The sequence below is a fragment of the Notamacropus eugenii genome, chromosome 5, assembly GCF_028372415.1.
Source record: "Notamacropus eugenii isolate mMacEug1 chromosome 5, mMacEug1.pri_v2, whole genome shotgun sequence".
Classification (NCBI taxonomy): domain Eukaryota; kingdom Metazoa; phylum Chordata; class Mammalia; order Diprotodontia; family Macropodidae; genus Notamacropus; species Notamacropus eugenii.
The window spans coordinates 16,381,113-16,396,106 of NC_092876.1; the positions used below are offsets into that span (position 1 = coordinate 16,381,113).

General features: G+C 39.3%; 1 protein-coding gene and 1 long non-coding RNA gene across 2 annotated transcripts in view; both read right to left on the bottom strand.

The window, feature by feature from the left end:
• Positions 1-14,994, bottom strand: part of LOC140508508 (uncharacterized) — an 88,053-nt gene that overhangs the window by 33,366 nt on the left and 39,693 nt on the right. The gene's annotated exons all lie outside the window — the stretch shown is intronic.
• LOC140503510 (uncharacterized) lies at positions 9,195-10,398 on the bottom strand. The gene is made up of 2 exons (XM_072607567.1): positions 10,136-10,398; positions 9,195-10,045 (listed from the first exon to the last, which is right to left on the bottom strand). The coding sequence occupies exons 1-2, from the start codon at positions 10,161-10,163 to the stop codon at positions 9,195-9,197; spliced, it is 879 nt and encodes a 292-aa protein (XP_072463668.1). The 5' UTR covers positions 10,164-10,398.

The following is a 14,994-nucleotide window of genomic DNA, read 5'->3' on the forward strand; positions in this document are numbered from 1 at the left end:
CTCTGATGTGGGCATGCTATGTTTGGCAGTCTTGTAGCAATGTCTCCCATGTCACAAAATCAATTCAAAAGTTCTTAAGAGACACCTTGAAAGTGTCCTTGTATCACTTCTTCTGAGCACCATTTGAACAAGCTTAGTGGGAGTTCTAGATAGGACACACATCCTATGTGAGTTCTTCATAAACAGTCTTTTTGGCAACTTTTCCATTTGAACAATATGGCCTGCCCATGGGAGTTGTACTCTCTGAAGCAGAGTTTGAATGCTTAGCAGTTTAGTTCAAGAAAGGTGCTTAGTATTTGGTATCTTATCCTGTCAGGTGATCTTCAGAATCTTCCTAAGACAATTCAAATGGAAGTGATTCAGTTTCTTGTCATGGTGCTAGTAGACTGTCGATGTTTCATAGGCACATAACAATAAGGTTAACACCACACCTCTGTAGAACTTCTATTTGATATTCAGTCTAATACCTCTTTTCTCTCACATTTTCCTTCAGAGCCTCCCAAGCATGGAGCTTGCCATCTTTTGGCACATTGTTGATAAAGGTCTCCAGGTTTTGATAAAGTTTTTCTTTGACCACATCAGGGCTCATCACGGTGGGATCATAGACAATGATGATGTTGTCATGACAGTTTCTTGCAAATGGCAATCACATTGTCATGAGACTGTCATTCACTCCTTTTGGGAGGTATATTAACTTGTTGACTGGGTTAGTTTTGATTGCAAAACCTACACCAGGTTCATGGCCTTCACTGTGGCCACTCCAGAAAAACATGTATCAAGCTCCAACCCTGGTAAACTGGCCTTCATTTGTCAGTTTTGTGTCACTCAGGGCTAATATTTGCATGCAGTACCTGCTGAGTTCTCTTGCAGCAAGACCTGTTGGTCTTTCAGGTCTCCTGTATTTTTATTGTTTATAAGTGCATACACATTCCATGTGCCAATGGTGAGAGAAATCATCTTTGCAGAAGGTTCTTGTACATTTTTTTTTTCTGTTTCAGTCACAGGGTGGGATTCTGACTTGTAGTAAACAGGCCAGGATTAGGTAAGCAGACTATTTTTAGGGTACCTTTGCTAGTCCCTTCCCCACACCAGTAGATGAGTAGTGCAGTCCTTAAAAGGCTCCTCAGATACCCAGGGGGCAGCCAAAATCCACTACTGCTTCTAGTGAGATGACAGTCCTGTAATCTGGGTTACCTGTGTGCAAGAGTGTGACTACTGCTCTAAGTGTATCCACACCTGCTGCTTCATCACTTGCCGCAGGCAAAAGGAGTAAAACAGGATGGGTGATATGTTTGATCTCTGTGTAAGTTAAATTTAACTGAGGCAGAATTGCGTAAACTCATCTGCTTCATGCTCTCTTCCAGAGTTATTATAGTCCAGTAGAAAGTTAGTCAATGTGATTGGTGAGGGTTCAAGATGCATTGTCTTTGATGTCTCACCAAGCTCTAAGTGCTCCACAGCCCCACCCTCAGCTGTCCTCATGGCCTTTAGAACATATTTTTTCTCATACATCCATTCCACTTGGGAAAGTCTTTACATGCTTGGAGTAGACACCCAACTAACTCAACAACCAGCTTGAGATTCCTCAGTCACCCGCAATCTGGTTTAGCCCAATTGCCAATATGGTGTACTGGATTGTTTCTCTGAGTCCAATGACTCAGCCTTATCTAAAACAACAGCATTTTAATTTCAGAATTTTTTTTTTTAAATCCCTCGTTCTGAACACAATGTTTGGCACTTAGTAGACACTTAAAATTTGCTTGGTAAATGGCTGAAAAATTGAACCTAGAATATTATAGAATATTAAATAGTGTTATATTATTAAGTGATGAATACATTATTGAGCCCATGATGATTTCCTCATGATCAGGCCACTGTATGATAAAAAAAATAGTAAAATGATATCATTGTCATTGTTATTGATATTAATAATTATCATCATTGTCATTGTTCTTAATTACATAATAAAATTTTATGTAGGGTTTTGGTTTTTTTTTTTTTTTTTGGTTTACAAAGTCTGTCCTATGATATTTGATTTTGGAAGGAAATCTACCTTACTGCAGGACAGAGGTGGGGTATATAGATAATATAATGTTCTTATCTGCCTGAGGTGTAAGGTGTTCAGGAAAGACTAGTGTCTCTGGTGTGAGGGGTGTTTTCAACATTTGCTGCCCACTTCCCATTCAACTCTCATCTGAGGCTCCAAGACACTGTAGAATGCAAAACAGCAACAATCCAGTAAAACATTTTGGCAAAGAGGCTAACCTAATTTGAGGACAACCAACAGGGCTTTCTGTATATAAAAGATTCACCCAATTCAGGTAGAATGGGCAGATAAGGACAATTTGTTCCAATGGACGTGAAGGCAGCTGAAGCAGGTACTATGCAAAACATAGAGTTTGGTCAGACAAAAACAAACAAGCAAACAACAACAACAAAAACAAAACGATACAGCCACCTAATGCATCCTGAGTCATCACCAGTCGTCTTGACTTTGTCTTACCCCTGGACTCTGATGACTCTGGAAAAGAATGAGGTTGCCAACTTCAAGCAACTCTGCCTCATCTAAATCTAATTTATGCAGTAATCAAAAGATGCCACCCATACCGTTTTACTATTTTTACCTACCTCAAAGTCCCGTGGTGACAGGTAAGTGAGAAGCAGCAGATACAGATTCCACTGGGAGCTGTAGTCACCATCCTACACACAGGCAGCCTAGGCCAAAGGAGACTTTCACTGGACTGAAGGCAGCTACCTGGATGTCTGAATCTCCTGGCATAAGGAAGGAGCTAGAAAAGGTGCCCTAATATTTACTTCTTTACCCAACTCTGTCTTGTTTACCACAGCAGGTGGAGATTCCACACTGCAGTGAAAACCCCCCAAAAATACAAAAACTTTTTACAAATGTTATTCCATTCACCATCAGTACATGAAATGTGTGATATACTCTCAAAGTAATTCTGAAGAACTTTAGAAGTGATTTTGAAACAAGGCACTCCAAATGTTTATAGGGTCTTCCAAGCTTGTATTAGTCTAATCAGCCACGGTACAACATGTTGTACTTTAACTGTAACATAGTGATATCATTTTGTTCTTCTTCAAGAACAATGGATAGCAACCTGCAACTAATCTCATCCACTCATTCTGCTACGGGCAGTTTTTGCATGCTTGAAGTAAGTATCACCCTAACTAAACCTGATGGCCTGTTGGTCACCCTCTACCTGTTTGAGACCACCTCTCATCATGGTTTTACTTGGATGTGGCCACTGAGCTTGCTACGGCTTCTTGGAGTCATAGGTGAGAGTTGGATGACTGGTGGACACCAAAGTTGTGTGAGCAGCTCTGAAAACTGCTCTTCAGCCTTCATGCCAGGGGTAATATATATATATATATATATCTTGAAGTGACATCCACCTAAGCAAACCTTTCTGAAGGGTAATCAGACAGGCAGAAAAATGGAAAAACTCTGCAAAGATAGCTAGGATGAATTATTTTCTCTGTCGTTGGGTTGTTGTGAGAATCAAATGAGACATTTATAAAAGCCAGAACAGTACCTGGAATGCGGTAATCTTGATTGCTTGTTTCCATTTCTCATTCCATAATGATCAGGAATAGGAGAGTGGCTGGAATGACTTCGGTATATGAAAACTGCGAGGTTCTTCCTTAAATGAAAACCTATCTTTTAAATTGCGTATATTTTAATATTTTCTGGTGTTTTTCATGACTATGAGTCTCAAAAGCCTACACTGCCAGAAGAAATGAAGTTCATGATCATCCAAAGGTTAGTGATTTTTCGTCAGTAAGATTTATTAGATTCTAACTATGTCCCTGTCACTGTGCTAAGTATTTAAGTTAGAAAGCAAGGCAAAACAATGTACTCTCCAGCAGCTCACCATCTAATGGAAGAGGAAAAGTGCAAGCAATGATTTACAAACTAGCCATATTCAGGATAAATTAGACTTAATGAATAGACATATGCATAGAGTAAGTAGGCTGTTTTCTGCACTCACAGAAGTCACATACTTTTATAAAACCTTATGAATAACAGATTATATAGGAAGAGTGATGTATGGAAAAGTGCCAAAGAAACATATGATTGAAAAAGATGGTTGACACATGTCAAAAGACAATTAAATAGTAGATTGTGTCCTGCAGTGGTAGCTTGTGCAGTCAAGAAAATGAGAGGAAGGCTCCAGAAGGTTTACTGTACAACCTATGTTGACTTCATGAGACAACGTTATGAGAGTAGCACAGCTCAGGTAACTCATGTCAGTTTAGGATGCACTGAGGCTCATCAGAGTTTATGTCTGCTGTCAGTTCTGAATGGATGTTAATATATTGATATAGTGGTGGCCATGGGTAGTTGTGCAACTGGAGTGGAAGTCACCCAGGAAAAATGGAGAGGAGCTGTAGTCATCAGCAGGAAGATATCTAGGAAATGTCATGCCCTGAGAAGAGCCAGTACAGCTGAACAAGGGAGTAACTCATTTATCCCTGACCTGACACCCAGAAAGCAACTTGTGTTCAAATATAGCCTCAGGACGCTGCCTATCTGTATGACCCTGGGCAAGTCACACCGCATCTGTAAAATGGGGATGCACTGAAGAAAGAAATGACCAGCCTCTCCAGTAGCTTTGTTAAGAAAACCTCATAAGCAACGTCTGTGGTAGAATTGGAAGGTGACTGAACCATAGCCTCTCTGCTTTCATGTTGAGCCCGCTATTCAGAAGGACTTGGTGTAGGCAAGGGAAAATGTGATGCCAGACTTTTTTTTTTTTATATGTTGATTGGTTTTTCTGAATTTTTTCTCTTTATCCTCATTTTATTATTAAAAAAATTCATTGTTGAAGTTGGGTGATGCCTCCCTCTGCAATCCTCTCACTGCTGTCTCTGGTTCTGCCATTAAATGCTGAAGGGATCTAGCCCTGGCAGAGTGGTTCCTTAGAGAAAAGTGTAACTCTTCCCTCCTGTGACAGTGGAGGCCCTACCAGCAGAGTCAGCCCACCTCTGGACCCAGAGACAGAGGCAACAATCCTGACGGAAAGGGAGATTTGAAAATGAGATGAATCATTGGAGAAGCTGTTGCCAATGCTAAACACTTGGACGATGAAGACATCAGGAAAATTCAGCAGGATCTCTGAGTAAACAAACTATAATTCTCAACAAATAGATGCAAGGAAACTGTATCAGGAGTCTCATGAATGTAATGAGGTTGGAAAACACTGACCATAACCTATATTAGTTATGGGAATTCAACAAGGAAACCCACAAATCAGAGAATTGCAGCAAAAAAATACATAATTATGGCCATCTTTTGGAAAACACCAGTCTGCTTTAGAACTCACAAGGAGCAAGTACCAAGAACAGATATTTCTGTTACTATTGACCAGCAAAAATAATGAGCCAGGTATATTATAATGAACTGAAAGGAGCAAGGTTCCAAGGAATTACAAGTACACATGGACCAGATTACTGAAATGGCAGCAGTAAGGAGGAAAGCTAAAGAAATTGATGAATACCAGGTTGCAAAGAGCAGGACAGTTTTTTCAACTTGAAAAAGGAAACAAAATCTAGAAATAAATCCTTCAAATTAAGATAGGAACCATTTATAAGCTTCAAGAAAGACAACGCATCAGGGAGTACATTTTGTCTGCACTGCTAGCCAGGAATAATTTGAGACAGAGAAGAGCTGAAGAAACTGGAAATCTATAAACTTGTATTGCATGGCTTCAAACATGGTGTCACCCCCCTGATATCATGGTCCTCTTCAGGAAGGAAGGACCAAGAGCAACCTTCATGAGCAGAGAAGGAGCAGCTTACTAGGGACCAAACTTCCAGTTAGGAAATATGTTTTTCTTTCTTTCTTTCTTTCTTTCTTTCTTTCTTTCTTTCTTTCTTTCTTTCTTTCTTTCTTTCTTTCTTTCTTCTTTCTTTCTTTCTTTCTTTCTTCCTTTCTTTCTTTCTTTCTTTCTTTCTTTCTTCCTTCCTTCCTTCCTTCCTTCCTTCCTCTTCCTTCCTTCCTTCCTTCCTTCCTTCCTTCCTTTCTTCCTTCCTTCCTTCCTTCCTTCCTTCCTTCCTTCCTTCCTTCCTTCCTTCCTTCCTTCCTTTCTTCCTTTCTTCTTCCTTCCTTTCTTTCTTTCTTTCTTTCTTCCTTTCTTTCTTTCTTTCTTTCTTTCTTTCTTTCTTTCTTTCTTTCTTTCTTTCTTTCTTTCTTTCTTTCTTCTTTCTCTCTTTCTTTCTCTCTTTCTCTCTTTCTCTCTTTCTTTCTCTCTTTCTCTCTTTCTCTTTTTCTTTCTTTCTTTCTTTCTTTCTTTCTTCTTTCTTTCTTTCTTTCTTTCTTTCTTTCTTTCTTTCTTTCTTTTCTTTCTTTCTTTCTTTCTTTCTTTCTTTCTTTCTTTCTTTTTCCTGCCTGCCTGTCTTCCTTCCTTCCTTCCTTCCTTCCTTCCTTCCTTCCTTCCTTCCTTCCTTCCTTCCTTCCTTCCTTCCTCCCTTCCTTCTATCTGTATTTCTTTTTTCTCCACATAGGGCCGTAAGGAATGGGAGATTATTTTAAAAGATATTCAGGACGTGAGGACCAGAAAAATCGCAATTTTAAAACAGCCCTTCATTTCATCTTTTTTTATAATATGTAAAGTACACTGTCAAATGACATTTTAAAAAGATAATAGCAGAAGGTCAATATTTCTTTTCATTGTCTTTACTACTATTAACATTTGTGATGGGAAATTGGAAACTTTAAGCCATTGTTTAATCAGATGAATGTTCTCATATATACACACACATATATATGTATATGAATATGTACATGTATATTCATATACACATATACAAGTATATAAATATGTGTATATGTGTGTGCATATATACATATGCACATATATACACATACACATGCATATATATGCACATACATATACATATACATACACATACATATATACATATACATATGTATATGCATATGTACACACACACACATATATCCAGACATTCATGTAAAGCCTGATCCTCCCAGGAACTTCTACCATGCTGACATTTTTCTTAACACTTTTCTCCAAATGTTGTTGTTGCTCATCCTTTATTTTCAAAGACCAATGACATCATGGGGCAATGTCTTAACTTGTGCTTAAACTGGATTTGAGTAAGACAGAGTTGGAAAAGTCATCAACCTCACTATGTCTTTTAGAGCCATCAAATTTCAATGACAAGACAAAAGTCAAGATGACTGGTGATTGCCCAGGATGCAATAGATGGCCTTGGAATCTTCTCTGGTGTCTGATCAAGCCCTAAGTCCTCCACAGGACCTGTAACTAATGCCTTTATGACTGCAATGGCTTGTATTTACACCTTTCTTTTACTTGCTTTCTATTCTTTGCCTGCTTATATCTGTCTCTCTCTGTCTATATCTTTCTCTCTGCCTCATTTTCTCTATGTCTCTGCCCATCTCAGAGTGTGTGTGTGTGTGTGTGTGTGTGCGTGTGCGTGTGTGTGAATCTGTTTGTATCTTTGCCTCTCTGTGTTTTTGTCTCTATGACTCTGTTTCTCTCTGTTTATTTCTGTCTCTCTCTCTGTCTCTGTGTCTCTTTGTAACTCTGTATCTGTCTCTCCTTGCATATTTGTCTCTCTGCCTCTGCCTCTCTCTCTGCCTCTCCATCTCCATCTCCAACTAGTTGGTTGGTATGTAGTGTGTATGGGTGATGCCTATGGGCCAGAATAGGACATGCCCACCCACCCACCCTTATTCAACGCAAGTATATTGCTTGGTTGGTTTTGCAATAGTCTGAAGAAATGAGACATACATCAGATAATGATGCTGAACACTGCAAACTTTATTGAAACAAACCAAGTAAGTTTTTTTTTTAGTTTTTTGTTATTTTTTTATTTTTTTTGTTTTTTTATTTATTTTTTAGTTAGTATGGTTAGTAGGCATAGAATGGTATCTGTTTTCCTGGTAATGTAGCAAGTTTGATCCTTCCTTGGTGATCTGGTCTCCATTTGCTTCTGTCAAGGATTTCGTAGATAGATGTTGGAGGATTGAAGCTTTGAGGTGCTCTCAGTTTTCCTTTTATGGTGAGTTTTCCTCTCCAGTAGAACGATGCAAAGGTTGTTATTTTTGCATTCTTTTCTGCATTTTCATTAAATTGGTTAGTGTATTGTGGTGTGATTCTAAAGAAGAGTTGTCCAGGTGGGTTGTTTTCACAGATGAATGGAGCTAGAGTTTTTAGATTAGGTGGTCTATCATAATGCCCTTTTTTATCGAATATTGGTCCGAATGGATAGACAGGTCCTTGAGTGTCAACGGCACAAAAATCAGAGTATGTGTTTACCATGGCTGGATTGGTCACATATTCTCCAGATTTTGGTAAGTCGTTGCTTGGTGATTGTCCTGGTCCTGCTCCAATATATTTTTGCCACCAACTATTTTTTGTGTCTGTGGCTTGAGATCCTAACCAATAATTATCATCGGTTATTTTAGCTTTTCCAGCTGTGTCACCTGGTTCTTCTGCTCCATGAGCGTAGTCATATACGGTTCGTGTGGTGCCATTGTCATCACCATCCCATGCGGTTAGTGAGCTCTCATCTTTGCTGCTTACAACTGCATGTTGTGCTCCTGTAGGTCCACAGCATACTGCAGGTCCAGCTTTTCCACATTGAAAAATGTATTCTGGGAATAAGTGACCAACCTGATGATTTCTTTTTCTGTATGCTTCTGAAAAGGCAGTGTCTGGTCTACCTGCTCTGACTCCCCATTGACCTTTGTCTCCTTCTATTACTTCTGCTTGTCTGTCTGTTTCAAAGTTTGGTTTGATTCGTGGAGCTCTACCTAATTTGCGACTATCTTGAATATTTTTTCTAAGGTTTACTGCGTTGCAATTAAATGTATATTTTCCACTGTACCAACTGTCTCCAGTTCGTAGCATTTCAATTGGTATAGAGTTCTCAAAAGTTAAAAATACTCCTGTCCAGTCTGGAATCATCATAGATGTTTTAAAGCCTGTGTTGTTGTTGTTTTGTGGTGCTGCTATGAAATCTGCCCATGAGTTGAAATAGTATCCGAATTGGTGTAGTTGGTTGGTTTGCCATGGTTTGTATCCTAGTGTAGTTAAAAGAGATCCTTCACAGCTCCATGGGAAAATGTTGTTTGTGTCTTCTGCTATTAGCATGGTTGCTGTGAGATCATTGGTGTATTGAGTTTATGCTGGAAGAGTGGCTGTTTCTGTTACTGTTTTAAGTGATATGTTGAATATTTCTCGTTCTAGATCTAGGAGTTGGATGTGTTTACAGATCATTGCCATATGTGTGAAATCATGAGGTGACATCCATACTCCCCAAGCATTGTGGTCTAGTAAGAACCAGGGTGTTAGTATTTGTGCACAGCCATTGTCTGTCATGGAGTCAAAGCTAGTTGTGCCTTTGTCTTTGTCTTTGGTTATTTGTAATGTGTATTGGTCGTTTGGTGCTTCGTTTAGTATGATATGCCTGGATGCATTGCAAGTTATTATCACTTCGTCTCCTATGAATTTCCATTCTGTTGTGTTGTTGTAATTTCCTGTGGATTTGCTAGCACCTCCTCCCCCACCAGCTGTTGCTGGTTTGCCTGGTTCTGAACTAAAAGCAGTCTCTTCTTCCATGCTATCTGGTGTGTTATTGTCCATGTTTTCTTTTGCCTTACTACCTAAAACTCTTCTTTTTTTAGCTTGGTTAATGAATATGTGTCTAGGTGCTGGTCTTTTTTTACTTACAGTTTGTGATGGATGGTTGGTTTTCTGTTTTTTTCTTGTATGTTCCAGGTTTGGAGCGATGGCTGGTTTTAGTTTGAAAGCTTTGTTTCCTAACCAACCTCCCCAGTCTGTTGCTTTTTCTGTTTCTTCAATAAAAGTCCTGTCTGCTTCGTTAAAGTATAGGTAAGGATTATGTTCGGCTTGTTGTATGAGATGGTAATGTTGGTCGTGTTTCTTGGCAGCCTTATCACTTTGGTTAGTTGGTTCTCCGTGGTCAAGTGTGTTGCCTGGTCCCAGGTATTTGTAGCCCGGCAAGGTGTAACCTGTAAGCCAGAGAGTTACATTTATTAGTTAGTGTGTGCTGTAGATACTGGAATTAAACCGTTTAGTAATAAATGTAAGTCTTGGCTTACCTTGTCTGGGTCTGTTGATGTTTGGCATCTATATGAAGGAGCGCTCCATTTCTTGTTGCAGCCACCAGTCGTCGAATCCGAATCAGAAGTTTTCTGTTGCCAGAGGTTCTGATTCTTCTATGGCTGTTGGTTTGTTGTCAGGTTCAGAGGAGCTGTTGTCAGTGGAATTGCTAGTCTCTGTAGCGGTATCCAGTTGTTCGATTTCTCGTCTTGCCCAGGCATCCAAGCTGCCGATGCTTATGAGTTCCCAGTTGTTTTCAGCTGCCTCTGCTGTGGTGGTTGTGTCTGCTTTTATATTGCTTTCCTCACCCCAATTCTCCGCCCATTTTGGCACGTCAGTCCAATGTTCTGTGTATGACGCCATTGTTGGATGGTAGCCAAGAGATTCAAGAGTAGCAAATATGTTTGGAATTTCTTCTGTTGGTATCAGACCAAACCTACCATCTAGTGTTTTTGTTAGTTTGATATTGACACACCTGTGTTTTATTGGTTCGGTGTGTTCTGGTCTTAGTTCGCAGCCTATTCTTACTTGTGTTATGTCTTCATTGGATGTCATTATTACTGGTGTTGGTTCTATAGATTTGCTGCCTTTTCCTTTTTGGTCTAATCTGATAGATTGTCCTGACAAAATGGCTTTGAATTGGTTTACTTGGTGTCCTAGATTTCCTGCTTCTTCAATCCAAATGATATTTTTAGAGCAACAGTCATTGAATGGAAAGTTTACATTGCTTGGATTGTAGCAACCGACATTACCAACCAACTCACAGATTTTTTGAGCTATTAAGCTTTTTCCAGTGCTTGCTGGTCCTGAGAGTAAAATTGTGTTTCTTTTTCCAAGTTGTTTGTTTAAGACACACATTATTGCGTGGATTATCTTATATGGGTTGTAATTGTTCAGTCTTAGTATTTTGAAGACTTTTGTGTCTTCTAGTTTGTTTGGTTTAGCTGATCCTTTTTCTACTATGAGTTCATAAGCAGTCATAAATTTTGCCATTCTTAGTAAAACCACCTCCATAATAGTTTTAATGATGATTTCACTTCCTGGATTGGCAATGTGTTGTATGTAACTCTCTGGCTGTTCAACCATCCAATTTTCTATGGATACTATTCGTTTGTTGTATAGTTGACAGATGGTTGATGTCATAGTTTGCTCTTTTTTAGTTTTTTCAGCTTTAATTTTTTTTTGTTGAGGTTGTGTGATCTCAACTTCATTGCTACCATCTTCATTCATTCTTTTATTTTGAGTTACAATTTTTTTGATTTGTTGTCTGGTTGAGTAGTCTAAAAAGTCAAATGCATTTGCTGTGTCTATTCCTTTAACATAGAATTCAGCATCATTTAAATATTGTGGTTCTTTGTCTAGAAAGTAATTTATTATCATTTCTTTCATATTGAGTTCTTTCACATACATTTTTCTAGTTTGTTGGTTTTTGTAGCACATTAAATCTACCCATTCTGTTTCTTCCACTAGTTTTCTGAAATCTAAGCTTTCTTGTACTGTTAAGTTTTTGTTTAGTATGGTTAGTAAGTATTTTCCCCATTCAACTGCAAGTCTTTTTTGTATCCATTTAGCATTTTTGTTATTATTTCCATCTATGTGTAGTAGGACATGGATGTGTCCACCTACATATTTACTAACTTCTGCTTGTAAATACATAGTTACTTCTTCTGGTTGCAATTTTCTCACACTAAAGAAGTTAAAGAAGCATTTTTGAGTAGTAGCTAAAAGGTTACTCACAATTACTTGTTCTTCAGTAGTTGGTTGGTTTGTGTCGGTACATTCTGTTGCTCTGATGTGTTGCTCTGCGATTTCAGCAATGTCTTTTTGCTCGCTTTTCTTATTGAAGTTTTTCCATGTTATATTTCGGTATTGCTGATTTTGCAGTCTTTAGTTTTGAAGACTAGTCCCATACATGTTGTGTCTGCATCTTTATTTAGGAAGTTTATAGCTTCTAGTATCCCTTCTTCATTTTGAGCCATGTCTGTGTGTTTGTGAGGATGTTTGTGGTTTCTGTGGTTTTATATATGGTATAGATTGCGTCAGCTGTTTTGTGGTTGGTTGATTTGAAAAGGTTTGTGTTTGATTTTTGCGGTTTTTTTTACCATATTTGTGTTTTGGCGCCAAGATTTGTTTACTTGGTTTTGATTGGATTATTTGAAAAACTCTTATCTTTGAAGTAACCAACCAGCTGAGCTCTTCTTGAAGAGCTCTCTGTCTCTGCCTCTGTTTCTGTTTCTCTCTGTTCCTGTTTCTGTCTCTGTTCCTGTCTCTGTCTCTGTCTGTCTGTCTTTCTGTCTTTCTTTCTTTCTGTCTGTCTGTCTGTCTGTCTCTCTCTCTCTCTCCCCCCCTCCCTCTCTCTTTCTCTCCCTCCCTCTCTCTCTTTCCCTCCCTCTCTCTCTCTTTCCCCTTCCCTTCCTCCTTCCACTCAACTCCTTCTCAGTTCAGTCTCATCCTCTTCATAGAATATCTGTACACCTCAGATTTCTAGGATTGGTGTCAAGGATTCTAATTTGGTCATATGCAAGTCATTATTGATGTATTTGCCTACTGTTGATTTCCCACATGATCAGTGCACCTTGAATTGGCATACTCATGGAGATGTGAGGAATGCCCCATCAATCTTTATTATGTTTGCCCCCATTACAATCTTCTTTGTCATAGGAGCTCTTAAGCTTCATTTCATGGACTTGTTTTATTTGTTTTGAATTACTCTATTATACAATAATCGATTCCTTTGTAATACTTTGTGCCACCCTCTGTGAATTTAAACAAGGGATACTGAGCAGAGGGCTACAGTCTTCCCCATATTAACAGTCAAAGGGACCCAGGACACAATAAAAGGAAAAATAAAGTGCAAAGTAATGGCATTGTTTTATGGGTTCAACTTTTCTGCTTTGTGAAGGAGAAAACGCCAAACGTCAAGGATCCCAACACCCTGAGTAGATTTGGGATTCATCAGATACCATACCTGGTCCACATATAGGAACTGTTACTTATCATCCCATGGATCATTGCACCTTTCACTAAACGACCATGGGGGTAATGTGCACTTTGAAAATTCCATCCTTCCCAGTGTTAAGAAGAACATGAAACTTTACTCTCTGGTGAGCACTGTGGCTGTGATTTAAGATCTATCAGAGACCTGATGTGTTAAGCTGGGCAAATCTCTTATCCTTCCTAGAAATTAGTGTGTGTAACTTTAAGATGAAGTGATTAAAGGAAATGATCTCTCCAATTGTGTCCTTCTCTGAAATTCTATTGTGAATCTATTTTTCAGTGATGCCACGTCAGAATACTCCCTCTTGCCCTGTCATAGGCAGATGTACAAGGCAGCACTGACCTCAAGAGAGAATAATACGGTTTTTTGGGTACAGAGCCAGGCTACTCTCCAAATAAGCAAAGCCCCAAATTAAGTGTTTGTGGTAGGGCAAAATGGTGTCCCCAAGGACTTGGACAGCAGGGACAGTCACTATAGAAAGAGGAGACACTGGCACACAGGAGCATGTAAGAGATTGTATGTAATATTTCAAGTCTACCTTTCATCACATCCTCTAGCTTTAGGAAAATAGTCAGGGCTGAGAAATGGCATCCAAAGGGTCTGATGAGCACAATCAAAGGTCAAGGTGAGAGGACATCAGAATTACACTGTGTGCCTAAATAAGGGAGATGGCTGGGCAAATCCTCTCCTATTGAAGACTGGAAGGTGGGACACATTCAGCTAAATCATAATAGCACTTCCACTTTCACAGAACTTTCCAAATACAGAGGACTCTACTCTCCACATTCACGTGGAATAGGCATTGTAAGTATTACACATTTTATAGATGAGGGAATGGAAGTATAAAGAAATTAAGTGAACAAGATTTAATAGTAAGTAGTATATATGGCTCCAAAGTCTAGGCTGCTCATTTTTTATTATTATTTCAAATTTAGTCTACCCATCATATTATGGGATTTAAATCAGAAAGAAAGGATGAACTCTCATGTGTGAATGTGAGGTAATATAGAACTGTAGGAATCTGTGGAATTTCCTCCTTGGAGGAAGAGCAGCATTTCCTCTACCAGGGATAGGGTATGCATGATCGTCCCAAAATGCCAGGAAGAAGGAGTTTCCTTTGGTGAAGGAGTCCAAGATTGCTTGAGAGAGACGCTTGGAGATCATATACAATGTGCAAGTGGGACAATGTGGAAAGATGCTGCTGTAGGCAACCCCAATTGCAGCACCAGGAATTTAAGTCATCAGGTAAAGTGGATGCTCTGGGTATGCCCCCAGTTAGAGACGGAGACAAGTTCAAGTGTATAGATTTCCCTGCTTGAGTCTGCTCACCCAGAACTGGATCTAGGAGAAAGTAGGGGGAGAAGAGCCACTGTATATCAGGGCATAGAATCTTAAGGTGCTCTTGAAAAGAGACCAGGGAAATGTTAGGCACCTCCTGGAGTCTCCTGGCTCTAGCACTGATCCCAGGAACTCCCTTCATCTCTATAGACCTCCAAATTCTTACAAGTAACATAATAGAATTACATCATCTTTGAGGTCCTTCCCAAGTCCGGACTGAGAAGGAAAGATGATCTTTGAGCTTCGCAGAACAACTGTAGAGTGCCTCCAGAGCAGGGAATAATTATGATTACTCCAAGGTAAGAAAATCAGAAGGGTTAAATTGACTAATTCCTTATAGCAGCTCTGACCTACATGAGACAAAGGGGAGCTGCGATGAGGAATAACAGAGGTGTCGGGAAGGGATCTTTGCCCTGGAAGCTTCTAAGGAAGTTTTTAGTGTCTGAGTGTGCTTATGTTTGTGTATGGGGAGGGGAGAGGGCAGGTGCTACATAGGATGCTTTCCTGAATTAGTCGAACAAC

Excerpts from the sequence above, each read along its gene's own strand:
- LOC140503510 (XM_072607567.1), bottom strand. The coding sequence starts at position 10,163 with ATGCCAAACATCAACAGACCCAGACAAG. Across the intron at positions 10,046-10,135 it reads CATCAACAGACCCAGACAAG|GTTACACCTTGCCGGGCTAC; the intron begins GTAAGCCAAGAC and ends TCTGGCTTACAG.